At 47.3% G+C, this 26,183-nt stretch overlaps 1 protein-coding gene across 2 annotated transcripts in view; it reads left to right on the forward strand.

Annotated features, from left to right (window-relative positions):
* DIS3L (DIS3 like exosome 3'-5' exoribonuclease) overlaps window positions 1-25,693 on the forward strand; it is a 342,741-nt gene extending 317,048 nt beyond the window's left edge. The window contains exons 15-16 of one of the 2 annotated variants that reach the window (XR_011201373.1): window positions 23,036-23,210; window positions 24,134-24,269. Coding sequence is in view for 1 of the 2 variants with exons in the window: in XM_069222896.1 (XP_069078997.1) it covers window positions 23,036-23,210; window positions 24,134-24,460 (502 nt within the window). In the remaining variant the exon portion in view is untranslated. Of the gene's footprint in view, window positions 1-23,035; window positions 23,211-24,133 lie in introns of both variants that reach the window. The other variant, XM_069222896.1, reaches the window with a different exon arrangement.
* The last annotated feature ends 490 nt before the right edge of the window (window positions 25,694-26,183 follow it).

Below are 26,183 nucleotides of genomic sequence, written 5' to 3' on the forward strand. Positions count from 1 at the left end.
ATGAATAAGAGTGAGGAAGTTTTAGAGAGTGAGTCCTTATGAGTGAGTGATCATTAGTCAGTGAATGTAATTGTGAGTCAGAATAAGTCAGAGTAACAGTGAGTGCTAGTGACTGTAAGTGGCAATGCATGAGTGAGTGAGACTATGAGTGAATGTGAGTGGCACCCATAGCAAAATACTGGCACTTCTGTGCTGCAAGAAGTTCTTAGCATGACAGACACCGGTCACGAAATACTACACTGGCATACTGGAGGTCATTCTTGGCATAATGGAGACCCAGGGTAAAATACTAGTTACTGGCATCTAGAGGTAATTATTGGCAAATGAGGTACATGTGGCTAAATTCTGGCACTGGCATAAGGGCATTTAATTTTTGACAGTTTTTTTTTTACATAGAGAGGTAGTTGTAGCACATTTTGAAAATAATAGGGTCAGCTGCTGAGGAACATTCAGTTTCATTTGCTCTGCACACCATGAAAGGTCCTGAATATTTAACGAGAGCCCTTTCAGAGCCTGTGGCATTTTAGCAAATGTATGTGAAAAATGTGCATTAAATGCACTGTATGACCTGTCTCTTAATAAATGTTCTCCGGGAAGAACCCCCTTGAGCCCTGCCAGAAGAGGTCTAGCTCACCCGCTTCACTCGTTTGCTACAAATCAGGGCAAGTATTACTCCCCACCACTTTCAAAGATTATGGTAGCAACATAATATATGTGCTATCTAAAATAGAAATTTGTCTGTGTTGTGTTCTTGTAATAATCATGCAGTTAGTATGGAACTTAAGCAGTGTCCATTGTTGTGGTGTCATCGGGGTTAAGGTCATATGACATTACTTTCCGAGATTCTGAGAAAAGTTGAGGGTCATAGGTTTTATGATGTACTTCCTGTGATGTCATTAAGTTCAGAGGGTGTGTGTTGTCACTTCCCCCACCCCTGGCATTTTGGTGAATCGATGTCCATGCCACTAATGGCCATCCAAGAGATTGAGCCAAAAAAACTAAATGATATGGATATTTACACCAAAACTATCAATTCGGCAAAATTGTAAAACCACAGTTGAGAGTTTCAACTGCCATCTTAGAATTTTAAGAAACACCAGAATCTTTCACCTGCACGTTGTAGAAGGCTGGCCTGGCTTGTAGTGGGTACCAAGGGGTACTTACACTCTGTGCCAGGTCCAGTTATCCCTTGTTAGTGTAGAAGAGGTGTTTCTAGCACCTTAGGCTGATAGAAGGTAGCTATATCAGAGCAGCTTAGGCTGAACTAGGAGACATGCAAAGCTCCCACTATACCACTGGTGTCATATGCACAATATCATAAGAAAACACAATACACAGATATTCTAAAAATAAAGGTACTTTATTTTTATGACTGTAGGAAGTTGGCTCTGTATGTGCTATTTCAAAGTAAGGAATAGCATGCACAGAGTCCAAGGGTTCCCCTTAGAGGTAAAATAGTGGTAAAAAGAGATAATACTAATGCTCTATTTTGTGGTAGTGTGGTCGAGCAGTAGGCTTATCCAAGGAGTAGTGTTAAGCATTTGTTGTACATACACATAGACAATAAATGAGGTACACACACTCAGAGACAAATCCAGCCAATAGGTTTTGTTATAGAAAAATATCTTTTCTTAGTTTATTTTAAGAACCACAGGTTCAAATTTAACATGTAATATCTTGTTTGAAAGGTATTGCAGGTAAGTACATTAGGAACTTTGAATCATTTCAATTGCATGTATACTTTTCAAGTTATTGACAAATAGCTATTTCAAAAGTGGACACTTAGTGCAATTTTCACAGTTCCTGGGGGAGGTAAGTTTTTGTTAGTTTTACCAGGTAAGTAAGACACTTACAGGATTCAGTTCTTGGTCCAAGGTAGCCCACCGTTGGGGGTTCAGAGCAACCCCAAAGTCACCACACCAGCAGCTCAGGGCCGGTCAGGTGCAGAGTTCAAAGTGGTGCCCAAAACGCATAGGCTAGAATGGAGAGAAGGGGGTGCCCCGGTTCCGGTCTGCTTGCAGGTAAGTACCCGCGTCTTCGGAGGGCAGACCAGGGGGGTTTTGTAGGGCACCGGGGGGGACACAAGCCCACACAGAAATTTCACCCTCAGCAGCGCGGGGGCGGCCGGGTGCAGTGTAGAAACAAGCGTCGGGTTTGCAATGTTAGTCTATGAGAGATCAACGGATCTCTTCAGCGCTGCAGGCAGGTAAGGGGGGGCTTCCTCGGGGAAACCTCCACTTGGGCAAGGGAGAGGGACTCCTGGGGGTCACTTCTCCAGTGAAAGTCCGGTCCTTCAGGTCCTGGGGGCTGCGGGTGCAGGGTCTCTTCCAGGCGTCGGGACTTAGGTTTCAGAGAGTTGCGGTCAGGGGAAGCCTCGGGATTCCCTCTGCAGGCGGCGCTGCGGGGGCTCAGGGGGGACAGCTTTTGGTACTCACAGTCGTAGAGTAGTCCGGGGGTCCTCCCTGAGGTGTTGGTTCTCCACCAGCCGAGTCGGGGTCGCCGGGTGCAGTGTTGCAAGTCTCACGCTTCTTGCGGGGAGATTGCAGGGTCTTTAAAGCTGTTCCTTGAAACAAAGTTGCAGTCTTTTTGGAGCAGGTCCGCTGTCCTCGGGAGTTTCTTGTCCTTTTCGAAGCCGGGCAGTCCTCAGAGGATTCAGAGGTCGTTGGTCCCTTGGAAGGCGTCGCTGGAGCAGAGTTCTTTGGAAGGCAGGAGACAGGCCGGTGAGTTTCTGGAGCCAAGGCAGTTGTCGTCTTCTGGTCTTCCTCTGCAGGGGTTTTCAGCTAGGCAGTCCTTCTTCTTGTAGTTTGCAGGAATCTAATTTTCTAGGGTTCAGGGTAGCCCTTAAATACTAAATTTAAGGGCGTGTTTAGGTCTGGGGGGTTAGTAGCCAATGGCTACTAGCCCTTAGGGTGGGTACACCCTCTTTGTGCCTCCTCCCAAGGGGAGGGGGTCACAATCCTAACCCTATTGGGGGAATCCTCCATCTGCAAGATGGAGGATTTCTAAAAGTTAGAGTCACTTCAGCTCAGGACACCTTAGGGGCTGTCCTGACTGGCCAGTGACTCCTCCTTGTTTTTCTCATTATTTTCTCCGGCCTTGCCGCCAAAAGTTTGGGCCGGGGCCGGAGGGGGCGGGCAACTCCACTAGCTGGAGTGTCCTGCGGTGCTGTGACAAAGGGGTGAGCCTTTGAGGCTCACCGCCAGGTGTTACAGCTCTTGCCTGGGGGAGGTGTTAGCATCTCCACCCAGTGCAGGCTTTGTTACTGGCCTCAGAGTGACAAAGGCACTCTCCCCATGGGGCCAGCAACATGTCTCTAGTGTGGCAGGCTGCTGGAACTAGTCAGCCTACACAGATAGTCGGTTAAGTTTCAGGGGGCACCTCTAAGGTGCCCTCTGGGGTGTATTTTGCAATAAAATGTACACTGGCATCAGTGTGCATTTATTGTGCTGAGAAGTTTGATATCAAACTTCCCAGTTTTCAGTGTAGCCATTATGGTGCTGTGGAGTTCGTGTTTTGACAGACTCCCAGACCATATACTCTTATGGCTACCCTGCACTTACAATGTCTAAGGTTTTGTTTAGACACTGTAGGGGTACCATGCTCATGCACTGGTACCCTCACCTATGGTATAGGGCACCCTGCCTTAGGGCTGTAAGGCCTGCTAGAGGGGTGTCTTACCTATACTGCATAGGCAGTGAGAGGCTGGCATGGCACCCTGAGGGGAGTGCCATGTCGACTTACTCGTTTTGTCCTCACTAGCACACACAAGCTGGCAAGCAGTGTGTCTGTGCTGAGTGAGAGGTCTCCAGGGTGGCATAAGACATGCTGCAGCCCTTAGAGACCTTCCTTGGCATCAGGGCCCTTGGTACTAGAAGTACCAGTTACAAGGGACTTATCTGGATGCCAGGGTCTGCCAATTGTGGATACAAAAGTACAGGTCAGGGAAAGAACACTGGTGCTGGGGCCTGGTTAGCAGGCCTCAGCACACTTTCAATTGTAAACATAGCATCAGCAAAGGCAAAAAGTCAGGGGGCAACCATGCCAAGGAGGCATTTCCTTACACAACCCCCCCCCAAACGAAAGAGGATGAGACTAACCTTTCCCAAGAGAGTCTTCATTTTCTAAGTGGAAGAACCTGGAAAGGCCATCTGCATTGGCATGGGCAGTCCCAGGTCTGTGTTCCACTATAAAGTCCATTCCCTGTAGGGAGATGGACCACCTCAACAGTTTAGGATTTTCACCTTTCATTTGCATCAGCCATTTGAGAGGTCTGTGGTCAGTTTGAACTAGGAAGTGAGTCCCAAAGAGGTATGGTCTCAGCTTCTTCAGGGACCAAACCACAGCAAAGGCCTCCCTCTCAATGGCACTCCAACGCTGCTCCCTGGGGAGTAACCTCCTGCTAATGAAAGCAACAGGCTGGTCAAGGCCATCATCATTTGTTTGGGACAAAACTGCCCCTATCCCATGTTCAGAGGCATCTGTCTGCACAATGAACTGCTTAGAATAATCTGGAGCTTTTAGAACTGGTGCTGAGCACATTGCTTGTTTCAGGGTGTCAAAGGCCTGTTGGCATTCCACAGTCCAGTTCACTTTCTTGGGCATTTTCTTGGAGGTGAGTTCAGTGAGGGCTGTCACAATGGATCCATATCCCTTCACAAACCTCCTGTAATACCCAGTCAAGCCAAGGAATGCCCTGACTTGAGTCTGGGTTTTTGGAGCTACCCAGTCCAGAATAGTCTGGATCTTGGGTTGGAGTGGCTGAACTTGGCCTCCACCTACAAGGTGGCCCAAGTAAACCACAGTTCCCTGCCCTATCTGGCATTTGGATGCCTTGATAGAGAGGCCTGCAGATTGCAGAGCCTTCAAGACCTTCTTCAGGTGGACCAGGTGATCCTGCCAGGTGGAGCTAAAGACAGCAATATCATCAAGATAAGCTGTGCTAAAGGACTCCAAGCCAGCAAGGACTTGATTCACCAACCTTTGGAAGGTGGCAGGGGCATTCTTTAAACCAAAGGGCATAACAGTAAACTGATAATGCCCATCAGGTGTGGAGAATGCTGTTTTCTCTTTTGCTCCAGGTGCCATTTTTATTTGCCAGTACCCTGCTGTCAAGTCAAAGGTACTTAAGAATTTGGCAGCACCTAATTTATCTATGAGCTCATCAGCTCTAGGAATTGGATGAGCATCTGTCTTGGTGACAGAATTGAGCCCTCTGTAGTCCACACAAAACCTCATCTCTTTCTTTCCATCTTTGGTGTGAGGTTTGGGGACTAAGACCACTGGGCTAGCCCAGGGGCTGTCAGAGCGCTCAATTACTCCCAATTCCAGCATCTTGTGGACTTCCACCTTAATGCTTTCCTTAACATGGTCAGATTGTCTAAAGATTTTGTTTTTGACAGGCATGCTGTCTCCTGTGTCCACATCATGGGTACACAGGTGTGTCTGACCAGGGGTTAAGGAGAAGAGTTCAGGAAACTGTTGTAGGACTCTCCTACAATCAGCTTGCTGTTGGCCAGAGAGGGTGTCTGAGTAGATCACTCCATCCACTGAGCCATCTTTTGGGTCTGATGACAGAAGATCAGGGAGAGGTTCACTCTCTGCCTCCTGATCCTCATCTGTTACCATCAACAGATATACATCAGCCCTGTCATGGAAGAGCTTAAGGCGGTTCACATGGATCACCCTCTTGGGGCTCCTGCTTGTGCCCAGGTCCACCAGGTAGGTGACCTGACTCTTCCTTTCTAGCACTGGGTAAGGGCCACTCCATTTGTCCTGGAGTGCCCTGGGAGCCACAGGCTCCAGAACCCAGACTGTCTGCCCTGGTTGGAACTCAACCAGTGCAGCCTTTTGGTCATACCAAAACTTCTGGAGCTGTTGGCTGGCCTCAAGGTTTTTGGTTGCCTTTTCCATGTACTCTGCCATTCTAGAGCGAAGGCCAAGTGCATAGTCCACTATGTCTTGTTTAGGCTCATGAAGAGGTCTCTCCCAGCCTTCTTTAACAAGAGCAAGTGGTCCCCTTACAGGGTGACCAAACAGAAGTTCAAAGGGTGAGAATCCTACTCCCTTCTGTGGCACCTCTGTAAGCGAAAAGCAGACATGGCAAGAGGACATCCCATCTCCTTTTGAGTTTTTCTGGGAGCCCCATGATCATGCCTTTTAATGTCTTGTTGAATCTCTCAACTAAGCCATTAGTTTGTGGATGGTATGGTGTAGTGAATTTGTAAGTCACTCCACACTCATTCCACATGTGTTTTAGGTATGCTGACATGAAGTTGGTACCTCTGTCAGACACCACCTCCTTAGGGAAACCCACTCTGGTAAAGATACCAATGAGGGCCTTGGCTACTGCAGGGGCAGTAGTCGACCTAAGGGGAATAGCTTCAGGATACCTAGTAGCATGATCCACTACTACTAGGATGTACATATTTCCTGAGGCTGTGGGAGGTTCTAGTGGACCAACTATGTCCACACCCACTCTTTCAAAGGGGACCCCCACCACGAAGTGGAATGAGGGGGGCCTTTGGGTGCCCACCTGTCTTACCACTGGATTGACAGGTGGGGCAGGAGAGGCAAAACTCCTTAACCTTCTGGGACATATTGGGCCAGTAGAAGTGGTTGACCAACCTCTCCCACGTCTTGGTTTGTCCCAAATGCCCAGCAAGGGGAATATCATGGGCCAAGGTCAGAATAAACTCTCTGAACGACTGAGGCACTACCACTCTCCTAGTGGCACCAGGTTTGGGGTCTCTGGCCTCAGTGTACAGGAGTCCATCTTCCCAATAGACCCTATGTGTTCCATTTTTCTTGCCCTTGGACTCTTCAGCAGCTTGCTGCCTAAGGCCTTCAAGAGAGGGACAGGTTTCTTGCCCCTTACACAGCTCCTCCCTTGAGGGTCCCCCTGGGCCTAAGAGCTCAACCTGATAAGGTTCAAGCTCCAAAGGCTCAGTTCCCTCAGAGGGCAGAACTTCTTCCTGAGAAGAGAGGTTCTCTTTTTCTGACTGTGTTGCAGTTGGTTTCCCAACTGACTTTCCTTTTCTCTTGGTAGGCTGGGCCATTTTTCCAGACTCCAGCTCTACTTTTTCACCCTGTGCCTTGCATTGTGCTCTTGTTTTTACACACACCAGTTCAGGGATACCCAGCATGGCTGCATGGGTTTTTAGTTCTACCTCAGCCCATGCTGAGGACTCCAGGTCATTTCCAAGCAGACAGTCTACTGGGATGTTTGAGGAGACCACCACCTGTTTCAGGCCATTGACCCCTCCCCATTCTAAAGTTACCATTGCCATGGGATGTGCTTTAGTTTGATTGTCAGCATTGGTGACTGTATAAGTTTTTCCAGTCAGGTATTGGCCAGGGGAAAACAGTTTCTCTGTCACCATGGTGACACTGGCACCTGTATCCCTCAGGCCTTCTACACTTGTCCCATTAATAAAGAGCTGCTGCCTGTATTTTTGCATGTTAGGAGGCCAGGCAGCTAGTGTGGCTAAATCCACCCCACCCTCAGAGACTAGAGTAGCTTCAGTGTGGACCCTGATTTGCTCTGGGCACACTGTTGATCCCACTTGGAGACTAGCCATTCCAGTGTTACCTGGATTGGAGTTTGGAGTGGAACTTTTCTTGGGACAGGCCTTGTCTCCAGTTTGGTGTCCAGACTGACTACAGTTTCGACACCAGGCCTTTTTGGGATCAAAGTTTTTACCCTTGTACCCAGGATTGTTTTGTGAAGAGGCTCTGGGCCCACCCTCCTGTGCAGGTTTTTGGGGGCCTTTAGAAGACTCTTGACTATTTTTATTTTTGGCTGTCTCACCACCTTTCCCCTGGGGAGGTTTTGTGACCCCTTTCTTTTGGTCACCCCCTGTGGAAGTTTTGGACACCCTAGTCTTGACCCAATGGTCCGCCTTCTTTCCCAATTCTTGGGGAGAAATTGGTCCTAGGTCTACCAGATGCTGATGCAGTTTATCATTGAAACAATTACTTAACAGGTGTTCTTTCACAAATAAATTGTACAGCCCATCATAATTACTTACACCACTGCCTTGAATCCAACCATCTAGTGTTTTTACTGAGTAGTCTACAAAGTCAACCCAGGTCTGGCTCGAGGATTTTTGAGCCCCCCTGAATCTAATCCTATACTCCTCAGTGGAGAATCCAAAGCCCTCAATCAGGGTACCCTTCATGAGGTCATAAGATTCTGCATCTTGTCCAGAGAGTGTGAGGAGTCTATCCCTACACTTTCCTGTGAACATTTCCCAAAGGAGAGCACCCCAGTGAGATCTGTTCACTTTTCTGGTTACACAAGCCCTCTCAAAAGCTGTGAACCATTTGGTGATGTCATCACCATCTTCATATTTAGTTACAATCCCTTTAGGGATTTTCAACATGTCAGGAGAATCTCTGACCCTATTTATGTTGCTGCCACCATTGATGGGTCCTAGGCCCATCTCTTGTCTTTCCCTCTCTATGGCTAGGATCTGTCTTTCCAAAGCCAATCTTTTGGCCATCCTGGCTAACTGGATGTCCTCTTCACTGGAGTTATCCTCAGTGATTTCAGAGGTGTTGGTCTCTCCTGTGAGGGAACCAGCATCTCTGACTATTATTTTTGGAGTCAGGGTTTGAGAGACCCTGTTCTCCCTAGATAGGACTGGTAGGGGGGAATTTTCCTCCAAGTCACTATCCTCTTCCTCTGAGTTGCCACCCTCAGAGGGGTTGGCCTTTTCAAACTCTGCCAAAAGCTCCTGGAGCTGTATTTTGGTAGGTTTGGGGCCCATTGTTATTTTCTTTATTTTACAGAGTGACCTTAGCTCCCTCATCTTAAGATGGAGGTAAGGTGTGGTGTCGAGTTCCACCACAGTCACATCTGTGCTAGACATTTTGCTTCTAAAAGTTGGAATACTTTTTAAGAATCTACAACTGGTTCTAGAATCTAATTCAAACTTTTACAAACTTTTAAACTCTGAAAGAAATGCTAAACAGGATCTAACACAAGGCCCTAGCAGGTCTTTTAAGAATTTAGAAAACTTTTCAAATTGCAAAAATCAATTTCTAATGACAATTTTGGAATTTGTCGTGTGATCAGGTATTGGCTGAGTAGTCCAGCAAATGCAAAGTCTTGTACCCCACCGCTGATCCACCAATGTAGGAAGTTGGCTCTGTATGTGCTATTTCAAAGTAAGGAATAGCATGCACAGAGTCCAAGGGTTCCCCTTAGAGGTAAAATAGTGGTAAAAAGAGATAATACTAATGCTCTATTTTGTGGTAGTGTGGTCGAGCAGTAGGCTTATCCAAGGAGTAGTGTTAAGCATTTGTTGTACATACACATAGACAATAAATGAGGTACACACACTCAGAGACAAATCCAGCCAATAGGTTTTGTTATAGAAAAATATCTTTTCTTAGTTTATTTTAAGAACCACAGGTTCAAATTTAACATGTAATATCTTGTTTGAAAGGTATTGCAGGTAAGTACATTAGGAACTTTGAATCATTTCAATTGCATGTATACTTTTCAAGTTATTGACAAATAGCTATTTCAAAAGTGGACACAGTGCAATTTTCACAGTTCCTGGGGGAGGTAAGTTTTTGTTAGTTTTACCAGGTAAGTAAGACACTTACAGGATTCAGTTCTTGGTCCAAGGTAGCCCACCGTTGGGGGTTCAGAGCAACCCCAAAGTCACCACACCAGCAGCTCAGGGCCGGTCAGGTTCAGAGTTCAAAGTGGTGCCCAAAACGCATAGGCTAGAATGGAGAGAAGGGGGTGCCCCGGTTCCGGTCTGCTTGCAGGTAAGTACCCGCGTCTTCGGAGGGCAGACCAGGGGGGTTGTGTAGGGCACCGGGGGGGACACAAGCCCACACAGAAATTTCACCCTCAGCAGCGCGGGGGCGGCCGGGTGCAGTGTAGAAACAAGCGTCGGGTTTGCAATGTTAGTCTATGAGAGATCAACGGATCTCTTCAGCGCTGCAGGCAGGTAAGGGGGGGCTTCCTCGGGGAAACCTCACTTGGGCAAGGGAGAGGGACTCCTGGGGGTCACTTCTCCAGTGAAAGTCCGGTCCTTCAGGTCCTGGGGGCTGCGGGTGCAGGGTCTCTTCCAGGCGTCGGGACTTAGGTTTCAGAGAGTCGCGGTCAGGGGAAGCCTCGGGATTCCCTCTGCAGGCGGCGCTGTGGGGGCTCAGGGGGGACAGGTTTTGGTACTCACAGTCGTAGAGTAGTCCGGGGGTCCTCCCTGAGGTGTTGGTTCTCCACCAGCCGAGTCGGGGTCGCCGGGTGCAGTGTTGCAAGTCTCACGCTTCTTGCGGGGAGATTGCAGGGTCTTTAAAGCTGCTCCTTGAAACAAAGTTGCAGTCTTTTTGGAGCAGGTCCGCTGTCCTCGGGAGTTTCTTGTCCTTTTCGAAGCCGGGCAGTCCTCAGAGGATTCAGAGGTCGCTGGTCCCTTGGAAGGCGTCGCTGGAGCAGAGTTCTTTGGAAGGCAGGAGACAGGCCGGTGAGTTTCTGGAGCCAAGGCAGTTGTCGTCTTCTGGTCTTCCTCTGCAGGGGTTTTCAGCTAGGCAGTCCTTCTTCTTGTAGTTTGCAGGAATCTAATTTTCTAGGGTTCAGGGTAGCCCTTAAATACTAAATTTAAGGGCGTGTTTAGGTCTGGGGGGTTAGTAGCCAATGGCTACTAGCCCTTAGGGTGGGTACACCCTCTTTGTGCCTCCTCCCAAGGGGAGGGGGTCACAATCCTAACCCTATTGGGGGAATCCTCCATCTGCAAGATGGAGGATTTCTAAAAGTTAGAGTCACCTCAGCTCAGGACACCTTAGGGGCTGTCCTGACTGGCCAGTGACTCCTCCTTGTTATTCTCATTATTTTCTCCGGCCTTGCCGCCAAAAGTGGGGGCCGGGGCCGGAGGGGGCGGGCAACTCCACTAGCTGGAGTGTCCTGCGGTGCTGTGACAAAGGGGTGAGCCTTTGAGGCTCACCGCCAGGTGTTACAGCTCTTGCCTGGGGGAGGTGTTAGCATCTCCACCCAGTGCAGGCTTTGTTACTGGCCTCAGAGTGACAAAGGCACTCTCCCCATGGGGCCAGCAACATGTCTCTAGTGTGGCAGGCTGCTGGAACTAGTCAGCCTACACAGATAGTCGGTTAAGTTTCAGGGGGCACCTCTAAGGTGCCCTCTGGGGTGTATTTTGCAATAAAATGTACACTGGCATCAGTGTGCATTTATTGTGCTGAGAAGTTTGATATCAAACTTCCCAGTTTTCAGTGTAGCCATTATGGTGCTGTGGAGTTCGTGTTTTGACAGACTCCCAGACCATATACTCTTATGGCTACCCTGCACTTACAATGTCTAAGGTTTTGTTTAGACACTGTAGGGGTACCATGCTCATGCACTGGTACCCTCACCTATGGTATAGGGCACCATGCCTTAGGGCTGTAAGGCCTGCTAGAGGGGTGTCTTACCTATACTGCATAGGCAGTGAGAGGCTGGCATGGCACCCTGAGGGGAGTGCCATGTCGACTTACTCGTTTTGTCCTCACTAGCACACACAAGCTGGCAAGCAGTGTGTCTGTGCTGAGTGAGAGGTCTCCAGGGTGGCATAAGACATGCTGCAGCCCTTAGAGACCTTCCTTGGCATCAGGGCCCTTGGTACTAGAAGTACCAGTTACAAGGGACTTCTCTGGATGCCAGGGTCTGCCAATTGTGGATACAAAAGTACAGGTTAGGGAAAGAACACTGGTGCTGGGGCCTGGTTAGCAGGCCTCAGCACACTTTCAATTGTAAACATAGCATCAGCAAAGGCAAAAAGTCAGGGGGCAACCATGCCAAGGAGGCATTTCCTTACAATGACAATATGCCAAAAGTATCTCAGTGAGTACCCTCAGTGTGAGGATGCCAAATATACACAAGATATATGTACACAATACCAAAAATATGCAGTAATAGCAAAAGGAAGTAATGCAAGCAGTGTAAAGTTACAATAGATTGCAATAGGAGCACATAGGTATAGGGGCAACACAAACCATATACTCCAAAAGTGGAATGCGAACCACGAATGGACCCCAAACCTATGTGAGCTTGTAGAGGGTCGCTGTGACTGTAAGAAAACAGTGAGGGTTAGAAAAATAGCCCACCCCAAGACCCTGAAAAGTAGGTGTAAAGTGCACCTATATTCCCCAGAGAGCACAGAAGTCGTGATAGGGGAATTCTGCAAGGAAGACCAACACCAGCAATGCAACCAAAGTGGATTTCCGGACCTGAGTACCTGTGAAACAAGGGGACCAAGTCCAAGAGTCGCGACAAAGTCGAGAGAGGGCAGATGCCCAGGAAATGCCAGCTAAGGGTGCAAAGAAGCTGCCACCGGATGGTAGAAGCTGTGGATTCTGCAAGAACGAAGAGGACTAGGAACTTCCCCTTTGGAGGATGGATGTCCCACGTCGTGAAGAAGCTTGCAGAGGTGTTCCCACACAGAAAGACCGCAAACAAGCCTTGCTAGCTGCAAGGGTCGCGGTTAGGGTTTTTGGATGCTGCTGTGGCCCAGGAGGGACCAGGATGTCGCCACTTGGATGAGGAGACAGAGGGGGCGCCCAGCAAGTCAGGGAGCCCTCACAGAAGCAGGCAGCACCCGCAGAAGTACCAGAACAGGCACTTGGAAGAGGAGTGAACCGGAGTCCACCCGAAGTCAGAAAAGGGAGTCTCACGACGCCGGAGGACAACTCAGAAGGTTGTGCACTGCAGGTTAGAGTGTCGGGGACCCAGGCTTGGCTGTGCACGAAGGAAATCCTGGAAGAGTGCACAGGAGCAGGAGCAGCTGCAAATCACGCGGTACCCAGCAATGCAGTCTAGCGTGGGGAGGCAAGGACTTACCTCCACCAAACTTGGACTGAAGAGTCACTGGACTGTGGGAGTCACATGGACAGAGTTGCTGAGTTCAAGGGACCACGCTCGTCGTGCTGAGAGGGGACCCAGAGGACTGGTGATGCAGTCTTTTTGTTGCCTGCGGTTGCAGGGGGAGGATTCCGTCGTCCCACGGGAGATTTCTTCAGAGCTCCTGGTGCAGAGAGGAGGCAGGCTACCCCCAGAGCATGCACCACCAGGAAACAGTCGAGAAGGCGGCAGGATCAGTGATACAAGGTTGCAGTAGTCGTCTTTGCTACTTTGTTGCGGTTTTGCAGGCGTCCTGAGCAGTCAGCGGTCGATCCTTTGGCAGAAGGTGAAGAGAGAAGTGCAGAGGAACTCTGGTGAGCTCATGCATTCGGTATCTGAAGAATTCCCCAAAGCAGAGACCCTAAATAGCCAGGAAAGGAGGTTTGGCTACCTAGGAAGGAGGATAGGCTAGTAACACAGGTAAGAGCCTATCAGAAAGAGTATCTGACGTCACCTGCTGGCATTGGCCACTCAGAGCAGTCCAGTGTGCCAGCACACCTCTGAATTCAAGATGGCAGAGGTCTGGGGCACGCGGGAGGAGCTCTGGGCACCTCCCCTGGGAGGTGCAGGTCAGGGGAGTGGTCACTCCCCTTTCCTTTGTCCAGTTTCGCGCCAGTGCAGGGCTGGGGATCCCTGAACCGGTGTACACTGGCTTATGCAGAGATGGGCACCATCTGTGCCCATCAAAGCATTTCCAGAGGCTGGGGGGGGCACCTCCTCCCCAGCCCTGACACCTTTTTCAAAAGGGAGAGGGTGTAACACCCTCTCTCTGAGGAAGTCCTTTGTTCTGCCTTCCTAGGCCAGGCCTGGCTGGACCCCAGGAGGGCAGAAACCTGTCTGAAGGGTTGGCAGCAGCAGCTGCAGTGAAACCCTGGGAAAGGTAATTTGGCAGTACCCGGGTCTATGCTAGAGACCCGGGGGATCATGGAATTGTCTCCCCAATGCCAGAATGGCATTGGGGTGACAATTCCATGATCTTAGACATGTTACATGGCCATGTTCGGAGTTACCATTGTGACGCTGTACATAGGTAGTGACCTATGTACAGTGCACGCGTGTAATGGTGTCCCCGCACTCACAAAGTCCGGGGAATTTGCCCTGAACGATGTGGGGGCACCTTGGCTAGTGCCAGGGTGCCCACACACTAAGTAACTTTGCACCCAACCTTCACCAGGTGAAGGTTAGACATATAGGTGGCTTATAAGTTACTTAAGTGCAGTGGTAAATGGCTGTGAAATAACGTGGACGTTATTTCACTCAGGCTGCAGTGGCAGGCCTGTGTAAGAATTGTCAGAGCTCCCTATGGGTGGCAAAATAAATGCTGCAGCCCATAGGGATCTCCTGGAACCCCAATACCCTGGGTACCTCAGTACCATATACTAGGGAATTATAAGGGTGTTCCAGTATGCCAATGTGAATTGGTGAAATTGGTCACTAGCCTGTTAGTGACAATTTAGAAAGCAGAGAGAGCATAACCACTGAGGTTCTGGTTAACAGAGCCTCATTGAGACAGTTAGGCATCACACAGGGAACACATACATATAGGCCACAAACTTATGAGCACTGGGGTCCTGGCTAGCAGGGTCCCAGTGACACATAACAAACATAATGAAAACATAGGGTTTTCACCATGAGCACTGGGCCCTGGCTAGCAGGATCCCAGTGAGACAGTGAAAACACCCTGACATATACTCACAAACAGGCCAAAAGCGGGGGTAACAAGGCTAGAAAGAGGCTACTTTCTCACACACGTTGATCTCTAAACTCTAGTGCAAACTGTGGTCATATCCAGAAGTGAATATAGCAATTCCTTCCTCTGTGACCTATCTAAATTAGCACAGTTCATCTCTTGAAAGATTCGACCACATCACCAAAATTCTATCATAATTGAATTGGCTACTACTTGAGCCTCAAATCATGAACAGAACTGCCTGCTTCTCATATAATGCCCCACACTTAAACACTCCTACGTACCTTCCCTCAAACCTCACCCTTGCAGGAGGGCCAAGAAACTGAAGAGGGGAAGTTTCCTTATGTCTTGGTGTAATGAAGTACAAATAGCCTTCTACACTGAGGCAGACTTTTTCTGGAAATGTCCCAAACTCTAAAACCCTTTTCCCACAGGTCTAAGGACAGCACAACCTTCTCTTTATTCAGGAATTCCTGCTAAACAGTCGGAGTCATACTGCTTCCTACTTCTTACCTCACCTTTCTTGATATTGCTACCCTGACATCACCATGTTAACATATTTCTTCTTCGATGTGATGGGCATCAAAAGAGATATTATGTGACTTCATTTTGACTTAATGTCTCATGTTTTTATAATTGTGTAATATAAAGCTTCTCTTGTATTCCATTTTCCGGTATTTAAGCATGTAATGTATCCTTCCCATTGACTATAATAAAGCACCGTTACACCCTACCTTAGGTTGGGATGTTGTCATTCTTTAAATCTCTTGTGCCCACCAGTGAGCCTGAAGTATTATTACAGCAGAATTTAAGTGTCGTTGGGTCATGGAGCACAATGGTGCAGTCGTCACATTGCAGAACTGCTGCTGCTTGGCTCCGCCTCTTCTCAGATACCTCTAAGGATTGTAAAGCAATTGAGGTTGGGCCAGAGAGCGGTTGTGACTCTTCTCACAGTGGTCACAGGCCCAAACAATTGTGCCACTCAACTAAATGGAGAGGTCAAAGGTCACAAGGTGCACTTGCATGCACCACCATAGTGGGGATGAACTGCTGGTTGCAGTTCAATTTAAATGAATGAGTTGTAATGAATTACCAGTTAAAAATGTAGAAGTAGTACATATATATGGTTCTGCGAACTATTTGAGAGAGAGCTGGGTGGCGATCAAAATTAGAACTGACAAAAAAGTAAAAAAAAATAAAAAAAAAAAAACAGCTCTCGCTCAAATAATTTGCGTTGTTATATATATGTACTACTTTTACATTTTAACTGGGCGCCCCCAGTCGATTGACTCTATTTTGACACTTTTTTTATGTAAATTGGTACGAGCTGTTCAATTGCACCTATATTTCTGTAGCTACTCGGGTCATCATGAAACCCTACTTACATTGTTGGTCCTGAAGATAGTCTTGCGTTATGACCTAGGAAGCCGAAACGTCAACATGGTTCCACTTCTCACTTGTGAATTACTGTACATCTGGCCTGAGGAATATACACAATCAAATGGATCCCAGCTAATCAGAAAGTGGACTTTCATGCATTAATCTGAGACATTTGTAGGAACTTTACTACACAAGATTAACGTAGGTGGGGTTTTATTATTGTTTTACCCTAAATGGTAACACATTTGAATTACCTGACATGAGTTGTTGTACGCCTGTTTCTCTTTGCTTGTCAGATTGGTATCCTTTTTGATGGAATATCTCATTTTTGATTGAACATCCTTACTCAAACTTTGGTGAATTCTGCAACAACGTTTAGCACTAAATAGTTTCATAAGTATGTGCTACCACTGTTAGCTCAGAGCATATCAATGGGCTAATAGTAGTCATACTCTCTGTGGTAGGTATGTATGCTGTGCCCCTCTAGACCTTAACGCCTGGTGTTGTTTGAAACTATCAACTCCATTCGACCTCATTGCACATGCTTGATGGTCGTGCTTGTCAAGGCCAAAAACAGGTCAGAAATACCAGAAAGTCACTTTGTGGGTCATTCCCAGTCAAGGTTGCATGCTTGCTAAACCATGCATATCCTTGTAGGGCTGCTCACTTTTAGTGATGGTGCACAATTCTTTTTTGGACACCGATGTATGGCATGCTTTTCTCTGGATAGCAGGCTTCAAAAACATTCAGAGCGAGTTGGGTAGTTTCTTGTATCATAGACTTCTATTCTTTCAGAAGCCTGCAATCTCCTACTGTGATAGATATGCATGTGGTCACACTCAAGGTGCCATTGGTAGCCGTTCAATTAACTTTGCCTTTGAGCGATATTTGCAAGTCTCCTCAACCCTTTCTGAAAAGATTATACTTTAAAGATGGTCAGTTGTTTGAATGTTCAGTTTGATCCAGCCTTACTTAGCAACTTGCTTGCTAGATCTCCTGCCTCCCTCGAAGTTGGTTCAGAATGCTTTTTGCCCATGCCAATATTTTGGCGAAAGGGCCATGGGAGGGGCCATAGGAAAAGATGCCAGTGACTTACAGTGCTGACTAAAAGTTCTAATCCATAGTCTCCCCTATACCCCCAACATATGGCGCAGCAGCAAATCCTGCTTTCTGCCTCTATATGCCTATATCTTTTGGTATGAATGGAGAGCCAATGGATGTGTAGGGGACAATCTTGTCTGCTCAGGTTTAATAATTCTAAGAGAGACCAGTGTTGTTTAGAGCTGTTTAAGAACACTGTCAATTTAAGTAACACTCCAGTAGTGAAGAGAAGGGTTACAACGGGCAAGGAGAGAAATTGTCAGTACAGTAAACAAATTAATATTTTTTATGTAGATACATTCTGTTTTGCTGTATTCTGCATGGAATGTGCCCTAGGTTCCCTTTCTTCCTGAATTTATTAGACTGTTGTGCAAGGACACTGGCCATGGAAAGTGACAGAAAACTATTCCCTGGAGTCCATCGATGTCCTTATGAATAAACATGAAAGCTTTAATGGATTGAATGCCAGTTCCAAGACAACCTCAACTTGGTCAAGAAAATGTGGTCCTGATTTACTTAATGTTTTTTCTTGGCTTAGTGCAGTTTTAAAACTGGCTTATTCCGGGAAATATATGGGCCTCATGTACTAGGGCTTTTAACTATAATAAGCCAAGGAAAAACTTTTGTGAATCAGGCTCTATGTATTTGAATTGTAAGCGAGGGTCTGCCCTTTGGTTATATTCCTAACTGCTATCTTCTTCTCACCAGAGAGTGAATTATTGAAAAAAAAGACATAAAACAAACATTAAAGTAGACCTCCTCTGGTTTTCTTGCAGTCTTTTGTACGTGACTGTTTTTATTATGCAAACTAGCATTTGATTTCTATCATGGTCATATTTGGTAGATGTATCTGATAGAGACTTCTTGTTGCGGATTCCTTACCTGTGAATTTTCGGCAGGCGTCAGCTTGATCCGGAGAATTTTCTGAGCAGTACCCCTGCACGCCATTAGGTGGTGTCAATCGGCCCCACGTCGGTCTGCATTGTCCACGCCAGATATGATGTTGCAAGTCCTATATAGGTCCCACCCAGGCATCATTTCTTTTCTTTCTGCACCAGCTAGCGTCGATCCGAAGAGAGCTACCCTTCAGTCACTTTTTGGCTGTCCTTTTTTTCAACTTTTGTCAAAGATTTTTTCGAGCGTTCTACTCCTGGTGCATTGAGGATATCATCGAGGATAGCTGAGTTTAAGCCCTGTGGGTCGTGTCATTGTGTGATGTTGGTGACAGATCCGCACCTCGTGTGTCTTTGGTCCCTGGAGCGCGGCCACAACCCAAAGTTGTGCCCATAGTGTCGGGCCAGGCATCCAAAGGCTTTGAAGGAGCGGTCCCTGAAGCTGATCGCTTCCCGGCGCTCGACTCCACGCAAGTGGAGGCGACAGACGAGAGGAAGGTCCCAGGAGCGGTTGCAGAGTCCTCCATCGTCACCATCCCAATCCAAGTCCTTGGGATGATCAGGTAAGTTGAAGCACAAGAAGTACAAGAAGTTGAAGTGTTCTTTGACTTGTCGGCCAATGAGACGAGGGAGCGTTGGCACTCTAGGCCTCATTCCGAGGACCTGTGCCTGGGCCAACTCTGTGCCTCCCCAAGTTTCCAGGAGCCAGAGCAACACCTCCCCAACTTTGAGAATTTCATGAAGATGTGCACCTCATTTTTGTTCAGCCTGACTCTGCTGGAGCGCCTTCGGGCCCTGCGGAGTCAGAAGAGACCCCTTTGGTTTCCGTGCCGGCGGCTTCAGCCTTGATGCCAATGGGCATCCATGGATCCATACCTGTGTCGGTCATACCACCCCAACGCCGACGCCGCTTGTGCAGCGCCATCCCATTTTCATTACCAACTCCGACAAAGAGCCAGATGTGTGTCGTACAGCACTGACTCCAACGATGGCAGCAGCCTTGCCTTTTATTTTAGATCCTGAGCCCCCTTATGGGCTAGGTTATGGTGATGAATGGGAGGGATTTCATCTTCAAGACCCTATGGACTGGCGTACAGTCTTTGTTGAGGCCAGCGAACTGGATACTTCTCCAGATACTGGCATGCTTTCTCCCCCTACCGTGGCTACGGAGGAGGGAGCTTCCTATTCCATGGTGGTGAGAAGAGCAGCAGAGGTCTTGGACCTCGAGTTGCCTTCTGTGGCAGTCAGCACTAACCGCCTGACAGAGGTGCTTCAGCCTAGAGCTTCCACTTCAGAACCCATGCTTCCCTTTCATGAAGCCCTCACGGATGTCCTACTGGGTACCTGGTCTAAACTCAGCACAGAGGCTCCTGTGAACAAGACAATTGCCCCTCACCTCCCCCCCCCGTCACCCCGCTCCGGGGGACCCACTTTTTCTGATGCAACACCCCACCCCTGAGAGCTTGGTCAGCCAAGCCTCCACTTCCCAGGGCATGTTCCCTTCCGCACCACCAGATAGAGAATCCAAAAGGTTGGATACACTTGGGAAGAAGATTTTTTTCTTCCTCCAGCCTTGCATTGCAGTCTGTAAACCTCTGATGCTTTTGGGCCATTATTCCCACGTGCTGTGGAATGCGGTTGCGCAAGTCCTGCCACAGGTCCCAGAGGAGACCCGGGCTGTACTTTCTCTGGCAGTTGCTGATGGATGCAGCAAAGTTTATTATCTGATGTGGACTGGACACGGCCAACTCACTGGGCAGAGTGGTTTTGTCGACAGTGGTCCTGAGACACCACACCTGATTGAAGATGTCTGGCTTTTCAGGCGATGTCCAGGCTACTTTGATGGACATGCTGTTTGATGGCACCCATCTCGTCGGAGACAAAGCAGACTCAGCGCTTGAGCACTTTAAGGATTCTTGTGCTAAGGCCAGGTCTTTGGGCCTCCTGGCAGCCCCTCGTCCCCCCCAGTTTGCCTTTTGCCCCTTTCATGGCTACGGAAGGGTCCTCCAAACGCATCCATTCTCGGAGAGCCAATGTGCTGCGCATGCTGCCCAGCCTCTGCGTGGCAGAGGGCATGGAATCCACCGACCTCATGGATAAGGGAGCCAGCAGTCTGGCTAATTAACACCCCACCCCAAACTCCTTCCCACAGCAGCTTCTGAGCCTTCCTAGTCTGATGCTCCACCAGGGTCCAACCAGAGGCAGTATTCGCCATTACCTGCTTCACTGGCAACCCATCATGTCAGACAAGTGAGTTTTGCAAATAGTCTGAAGAGGCTACTCCCTCCCTTTTGAGACCACTCCTCCATCCATCCATGCCACCAGCATACAATCGGATGCAAGGATGTTACAGCTCTCTTGCCCAAGGGAGCCATAAAGAGGGTTCCCGTGCTGGGAGTAGGTCGTGGTTGCTATTCCCGCTACTTTCTGACACCCAAAAAGGACAAGAGCCTCCGCCCTATCCTAGACCTTCGATCCCTCAATCTTTTCCTCAAAAAAGAAAAGTTTAGAATGCTCATCCTGGCTCAGGTTTTAGCTACCCTAGACCCATGAGGCTGGATGGTAACATTGAGCTTGCAGAATTCTTATTTCCATATTCACATCCTTCCTGCCCACGGACATTACTTGCGGTTTATGGTAATCCGTGAGCACTTTCATTTCACTGTGCTCCCCTTTGGCTTTACCAGCGTCCTTTGGGTGTTCACAAGGTGATGGAGGTGGTCGCAGCTCATCTGCGCAATTCAGGAGTTCCAGTCTTCCCCTATCTTGACGACTGCCTGTTGAAGGAAGGTTCGCCTCAGGCTGTCGTCTCCCACCTCCAGATTACGGCAGACCTCCTGCATTTGCTGGGGTTCACTTTAAACATGTTCGGAAGTCACACCTGACTCCCTCTCAGATGCTACTTTTCATCTGAGCTGTTTGGAATACAGTGCAGTTTTGGGCTTATCCTCTCAAATGGTGAGTCCAGACTATTCAGGCTGGGATAGTGATGTTTCAGCCTCTATCCTGGATTTCAGTGAGAATGACTCTGAGGCTGATAGGCCTCATGCAATCCTGCATCCTGCTGGTGACAAATGCCAGATGGCATAAGCAGGTTCTCCAGCGGGTCCTGAAGTTCCAGTGGGAGCATCGTCAAAGGAAATCCCTCTGAAAAAGTCCAGATCTCGGAGGGAACTGTGCAAGATCTGCAGTGTTGGTGAACGAACAGTGATTGGGGCAGATTCTGATCCCTCTCCCTTCCCCAACCAGACCTGACAGTAGTGACAGATGCGTCACTCCTGGGATGAGGCAGCCATCTGGGGAAGGTGGAGATCAGAGGCATCTGGTCTCCAGCAGGGTATGGACTCCACAGCTCTGTGCGATTCAACTGGCACAGAGAGGCAGGTATCCTGAGCTGTTGAGCATGTCCATCCATCTTCCAAACAGACTGCCCCTTCGGGGGCATCTTCTGTCACAGCAGCAGGGATGGTTCTGCACCCGAACCTGTCTACTCTTTGCCTTCTTGCATGGAAATTGAGTGACGGCAGTTGACAACTTTTGAGCTTCCACCCAGTCTGTAATTTTATCTTGGCACCCAGGCGTCCCACCACCAAAACAGAAGAAATGTGTGGCTTGGTGCACAGACAAGTCTGTTAACCCCTTTTCTGTCCCTCTCTCTGAGATTCTGTTTATACTCGCTCTGGCCCAGGAGGGCTCTTCTATGGGCACTCTCAAAGGTTTTTTTACTACAATTTCTGCTTTTTTTTTTAGGTTGCATGATCAACCTTCTTTGTTTGTCTCCTATTGTAAATAGATCTCTTAAAGGCCTTACACATATGTTCCCTCCATCCCCATTCATTATGCCCCATTGTGATTTAAATTTGGTTTTGACCTTGCTGATGTGCACTTTTTTCGAGCCTCTCGACAATTGTCCTCTCAGGATTCTCACTTTGAAAACTGCCTTACTTGCGGCCATTACATCTGCCCGCAGAGTAAGTGAGTTGCAGGCATTGTCATCTGAGCTGCCCTACCTTGCCATCTACCCTGACAAAATGGTGCTTCTTACTAGGGCCTCTTCTCTGCCAAAATTGGTTATGCCCTTTCATGTATGCAAATACATCTCCTGGTCTACTTTTTACTCACCCCCACATCCTTCTAAGGAAGAGGAGAGACTCCACCACCTGGACCCACAAAAGAGCATTAGTGTTCTACCTTGATCGTGAAAAAGAATTCTGGTGGATGATCAACTCTTTGCGAAGAAAGGTTGGGCAGTGCAGAAGCGTACAATCTCCAGATGGGTTGTACTCTGCGTTAATATCTTCTTTGCACTGGCCAAAAAGCAACCCCCTGAGGACTTACGTGCTCATTCTACTTGAGCTACAGCTGCAACCACTGTGTTAGCACACTGGTCTGTAAGGACAGTTACTTTGTCCATTCGGTCCTGCAGGACTTTCTATTGTGGCCTTGGTTCGCAGATCCTCCTCCAGGGATGGTGTTGCTTGGGTATCCATTCACAGGTAAGGAATCTGCAACTAGAAGTCTCTATCAGATGAGCAAGTTACTTACCTTCGGTAACAGCTTATCTGGTAGAGACATATTCTAGTTGCCGATTCCTTACCGACGCACCAATCTTCCCCACTCTGCAAACTGATTTCTAGGGACAGGGACCCTTTCAGGTCTGTAGTTTTGACGCACCACTAGTCAGTGTTCTTTATGGTTCTGCGATTCTGGCATGGAAAGTCATGAAAAGAAACTGACGTAAGCGCACCGGAGTGGCGCCTATATAGGACCTGCAATGTCATATCTGGTGTGGACAATGATGGGCCCAGAGCCGATAGACGCCGCCTAACGGCACGCAGAAGTATTGCTTATAAAATTCTCCAGATCAAGCTGACACCTGGGGGAAATTCTCAGGGAAGGAATCTACAACTAGAATATGTCTCTACCAGTTAATGTGTTACAGAAGGTAACTTGTTCAGTTGGTGTTTCCATGAAAAGACGTTTTCTTCAAATCCCAGATGTTAAGTTACAGGACTTTGGGACTCAGCTTTCCTTGTTGGGCGTTTCACTAATTCGTTTTTCTTTCCACAGGTTTGGGATCAAGGGGGCTGCGTATCTGAAAAACAAAGAGGGTTTAGTGATCTCCTGCCAGCCTGGCGGAGGGTCAGAGTGGCGTGAAGGATCCCTTCAACGCTCCCCACACAGCATTATCGCCACTCCTGTGGGGGCTGAGTCTGTTTTCTTTGGCCTGTTTGACCATGTTACAGTGAGTATTAGGCAAATAGGTTGCAGGTGTGATTTTTTTTTTTTTTATATATTGTTGATTGCAGTTGCCTGATCACTAGAATCTTGCATGTCCGAGAGTATGGTGCAACACATCTGCTGTTGTAAGGATGTGAGAATGTCAGCCATTACCGACTGTCAGCTACCCACTTCTTCAGAAATAGGCATATATCTGTGTTTGGAGTGGGAATAGAGAAATGTGCCATGGATCTACTTCCTCTCTCTTCAGTCGTTTAGCATAATCACTTCAAATTAACATGAAGAACTGAACAAGAGTATCCTCTCTCGTACATTGACCTTACATATACCGTGAGGTGGTTATCACTAATACCATGGGGTTGAGTATGTTCAGTTATAAAAGTTTCTCCTGTTAAAATAGCTATATCAAATACGTTTGTGCTTAAATTGTTTATTTTCCAATGTAGTACACAAATTGGCATTTTACTTAAAGTAGCACGGTGGTCGCTTCTGGTTGCCTTGTAGTTTGTTTCGCCCCTGGGACTGTGGTGAAGCTGGTATCTTTCTGTAGTTTATTGCCCATTTCAGAAGGCTTAGCTTTCCAGGGCTCGTCCTCAACATTCTGGCCAAAAGAACGGCTAGTTCTTTTTCACACTTTAGCGCATAGCCATATACTTGGCTACTTCATATGAATTAGTGGACTGACAGTAATACAGGTACTGTCACCCAGCTTCCTCTATCCACGCACTAGGCTTTGAACAAAACGTGTAGTTTGTAGGGGAGTAAGCCATTTGCTAGAGGGTAGCACATGAGCCTTCTTGTCTTCAATATGTGTCCAGTGACTATAGCTACCAGCAACTTTACAAATCGTATTAGTTCTTCTTTTGAAAGTTTGGAAGTTTATCCAGGAACAATGTTGTTTATTTCTGCTTTTCACCTCCCTGCTAGGTGCGGATATCCGTGCAGACGTCCCGATGCCACACAGCCACCACCAGGCTTGAGATCGTTAGCAACCAGCCATACCAGTCGCCAGAGGCAGAGCTATTGCCACAGAACTCACAACTCGCGAAATCCGAGCTGGTGAAAGAGGTGACACGCTCTGCTGAGGAAGCCCAACTGGCTCACTGTGAGGCCACGGCTGCCACCCTATTACCTCAGGAAGCGTATGAGGAGTACCGTCAGAGTCTGGAGCCCAGCTTGTATGCACTTTTTGAGGAAATCCAAAGCCTTGCTCTCCTGGATGTGTCTAAAGGAGAAGCTCCTGACGAGTCCTGAATCTGATTGTCAGAAACCACACTGAACATTTGAACAAATCACAGCATTTGCACTGAGCATAGATTTTTACGCTGTAATGCTATTGTTGGGTAACAAAATACCTATTTTTAATAGTGGAATCATGAATGATTCTTTCATGTGAATTTTATAAGGCTGCCCCATGCACTTTAGTGTGCAAGTATAAGAGAATCCATACAGTGCCTCTCTCTGAATGAGGTAACTTTTGAAAAACAAACAGGACTTGACATGGTTAAATGCCTAAAGAATAGTATTTTTTTAAGATTAGAGATGCTCAAACTCTCAAATCCCATGCACTGTGTAGAACCTTTTAAATCACGAATTACCAATTTAGAGAAGTATATCGAGTCTTTGGTGCTTGTCGTTCACAACCACTTGTTTTCTAGTGGTTACATTTGTCTACCTCTTGTGAAACGTTTAATCTCTTTTCGTCTCCTTGATATTCCTTAAATCCCAACTTCGGGTGATCCACCCACCTTTTATTTTGTTCTGTTTTTATTTGTAGTCCGGGCCCTATTTAAGTGTGTCTGAATAAATTGTTTTAGCAATCGTACTGAAGTGGCAATTAGCCTCCAGAATGAACAGTGTTATAAACAATGCTTACCTTGTCTGTACAAATGTGCACTACCTGTTTCATGAGGATGATGCTTCATGCTGCAGTGCTGGGTCTTCTCGGCTGACAGTGTTTCTCCCCTTTAACATAGTAAATATGGTGAAGATGTACTACTCGGCTCAGGTGATCTCTGAAGAAAGATTATTTTTATTTCTGAAGAGCAAACTAATTACTGTAGCCATTGCCGGATTTGAGGACTATATTGCTCTGTGGTGAGTAAGTTATGGCAAAAGCGGTCGCCATCTGTTCAGTTCATTAAGAGTCATTAGCTAATTACATAAAGGCCCGAAGATTCACCCACATTTATTGGTGCTAATTTGAGTAAGTGTTCAAATTAAACTGTGCAAGGTTCAGTGTTTGGAAAAAGAAGTGAAGGCCATAGGCGGTGAACAGAATAAAATTCACCTGAATGTATTAATGTCTCAAAACCCAAAGTGGGTCGACAGCTTTAACCTGTTCGGGGGCCTCAGACTGATCCTTGTGATGAGCACTCAAGAAGGCGGCTCTGGAGCGCGTATTAAATTCTGAATAAACGTGAATATTTTCTGGTGTATACATTTTTTTTAACAATCTACTTTTAATAAAAGCCATTTTTTTAACATCTTTTATGTTCTTCATTATTTTTTCAGCACTTTAATAACAGGATGAACTCTGGTTTTCAGCTTCAGTAAAATGTCTGAATTCTGAAATTTGAACACGATCAGCTATTTTAGTCACGCTCCTGGCAAGCTCCTGTTATATTGCTTCAATGATCTGTATTAACTTTGTTTTGTAGTTTGTGCAAACTCTCATATTTACTTTTCTTTAAAGGGTCTTCTCAGCGTGAAGGGACTCACTTTTTTCATTTTAGTATACGCCATCTCTGAAAGAGGAAATTCATAAGCACGTTGCAATCAGGATATGCGCAGCTAGCTGCTTGTTACTTTAAACATGAAAAAACAGGAGTGCCAGCTATTAGCACGTTTCTGTTTATATTATCCTTAATCTGTGGTTCTCCATTGCCTCTGTCCTGTTGCATCGTTTCTTTCTGCATGTTGTTTGCAGCACACACGTTGTGAATTGTTTTAAGTCGTGCTCCTCACGTCACCTACT

Source organism: Pleurodeles waltl, chromosome 3_1 (genome assembly GCF_031143425.1).
Source record: "Pleurodeles waltl isolate 20211129_DDA chromosome 3_1, aPleWal1.hap1.20221129, whole genome shotgun sequence".
Taxonomy (NCBI): domain Eukaryota; kingdom Metazoa; phylum Chordata; class Amphibia; order Caudata; family Salamandridae; genus Pleurodeles; species Pleurodeles waltl.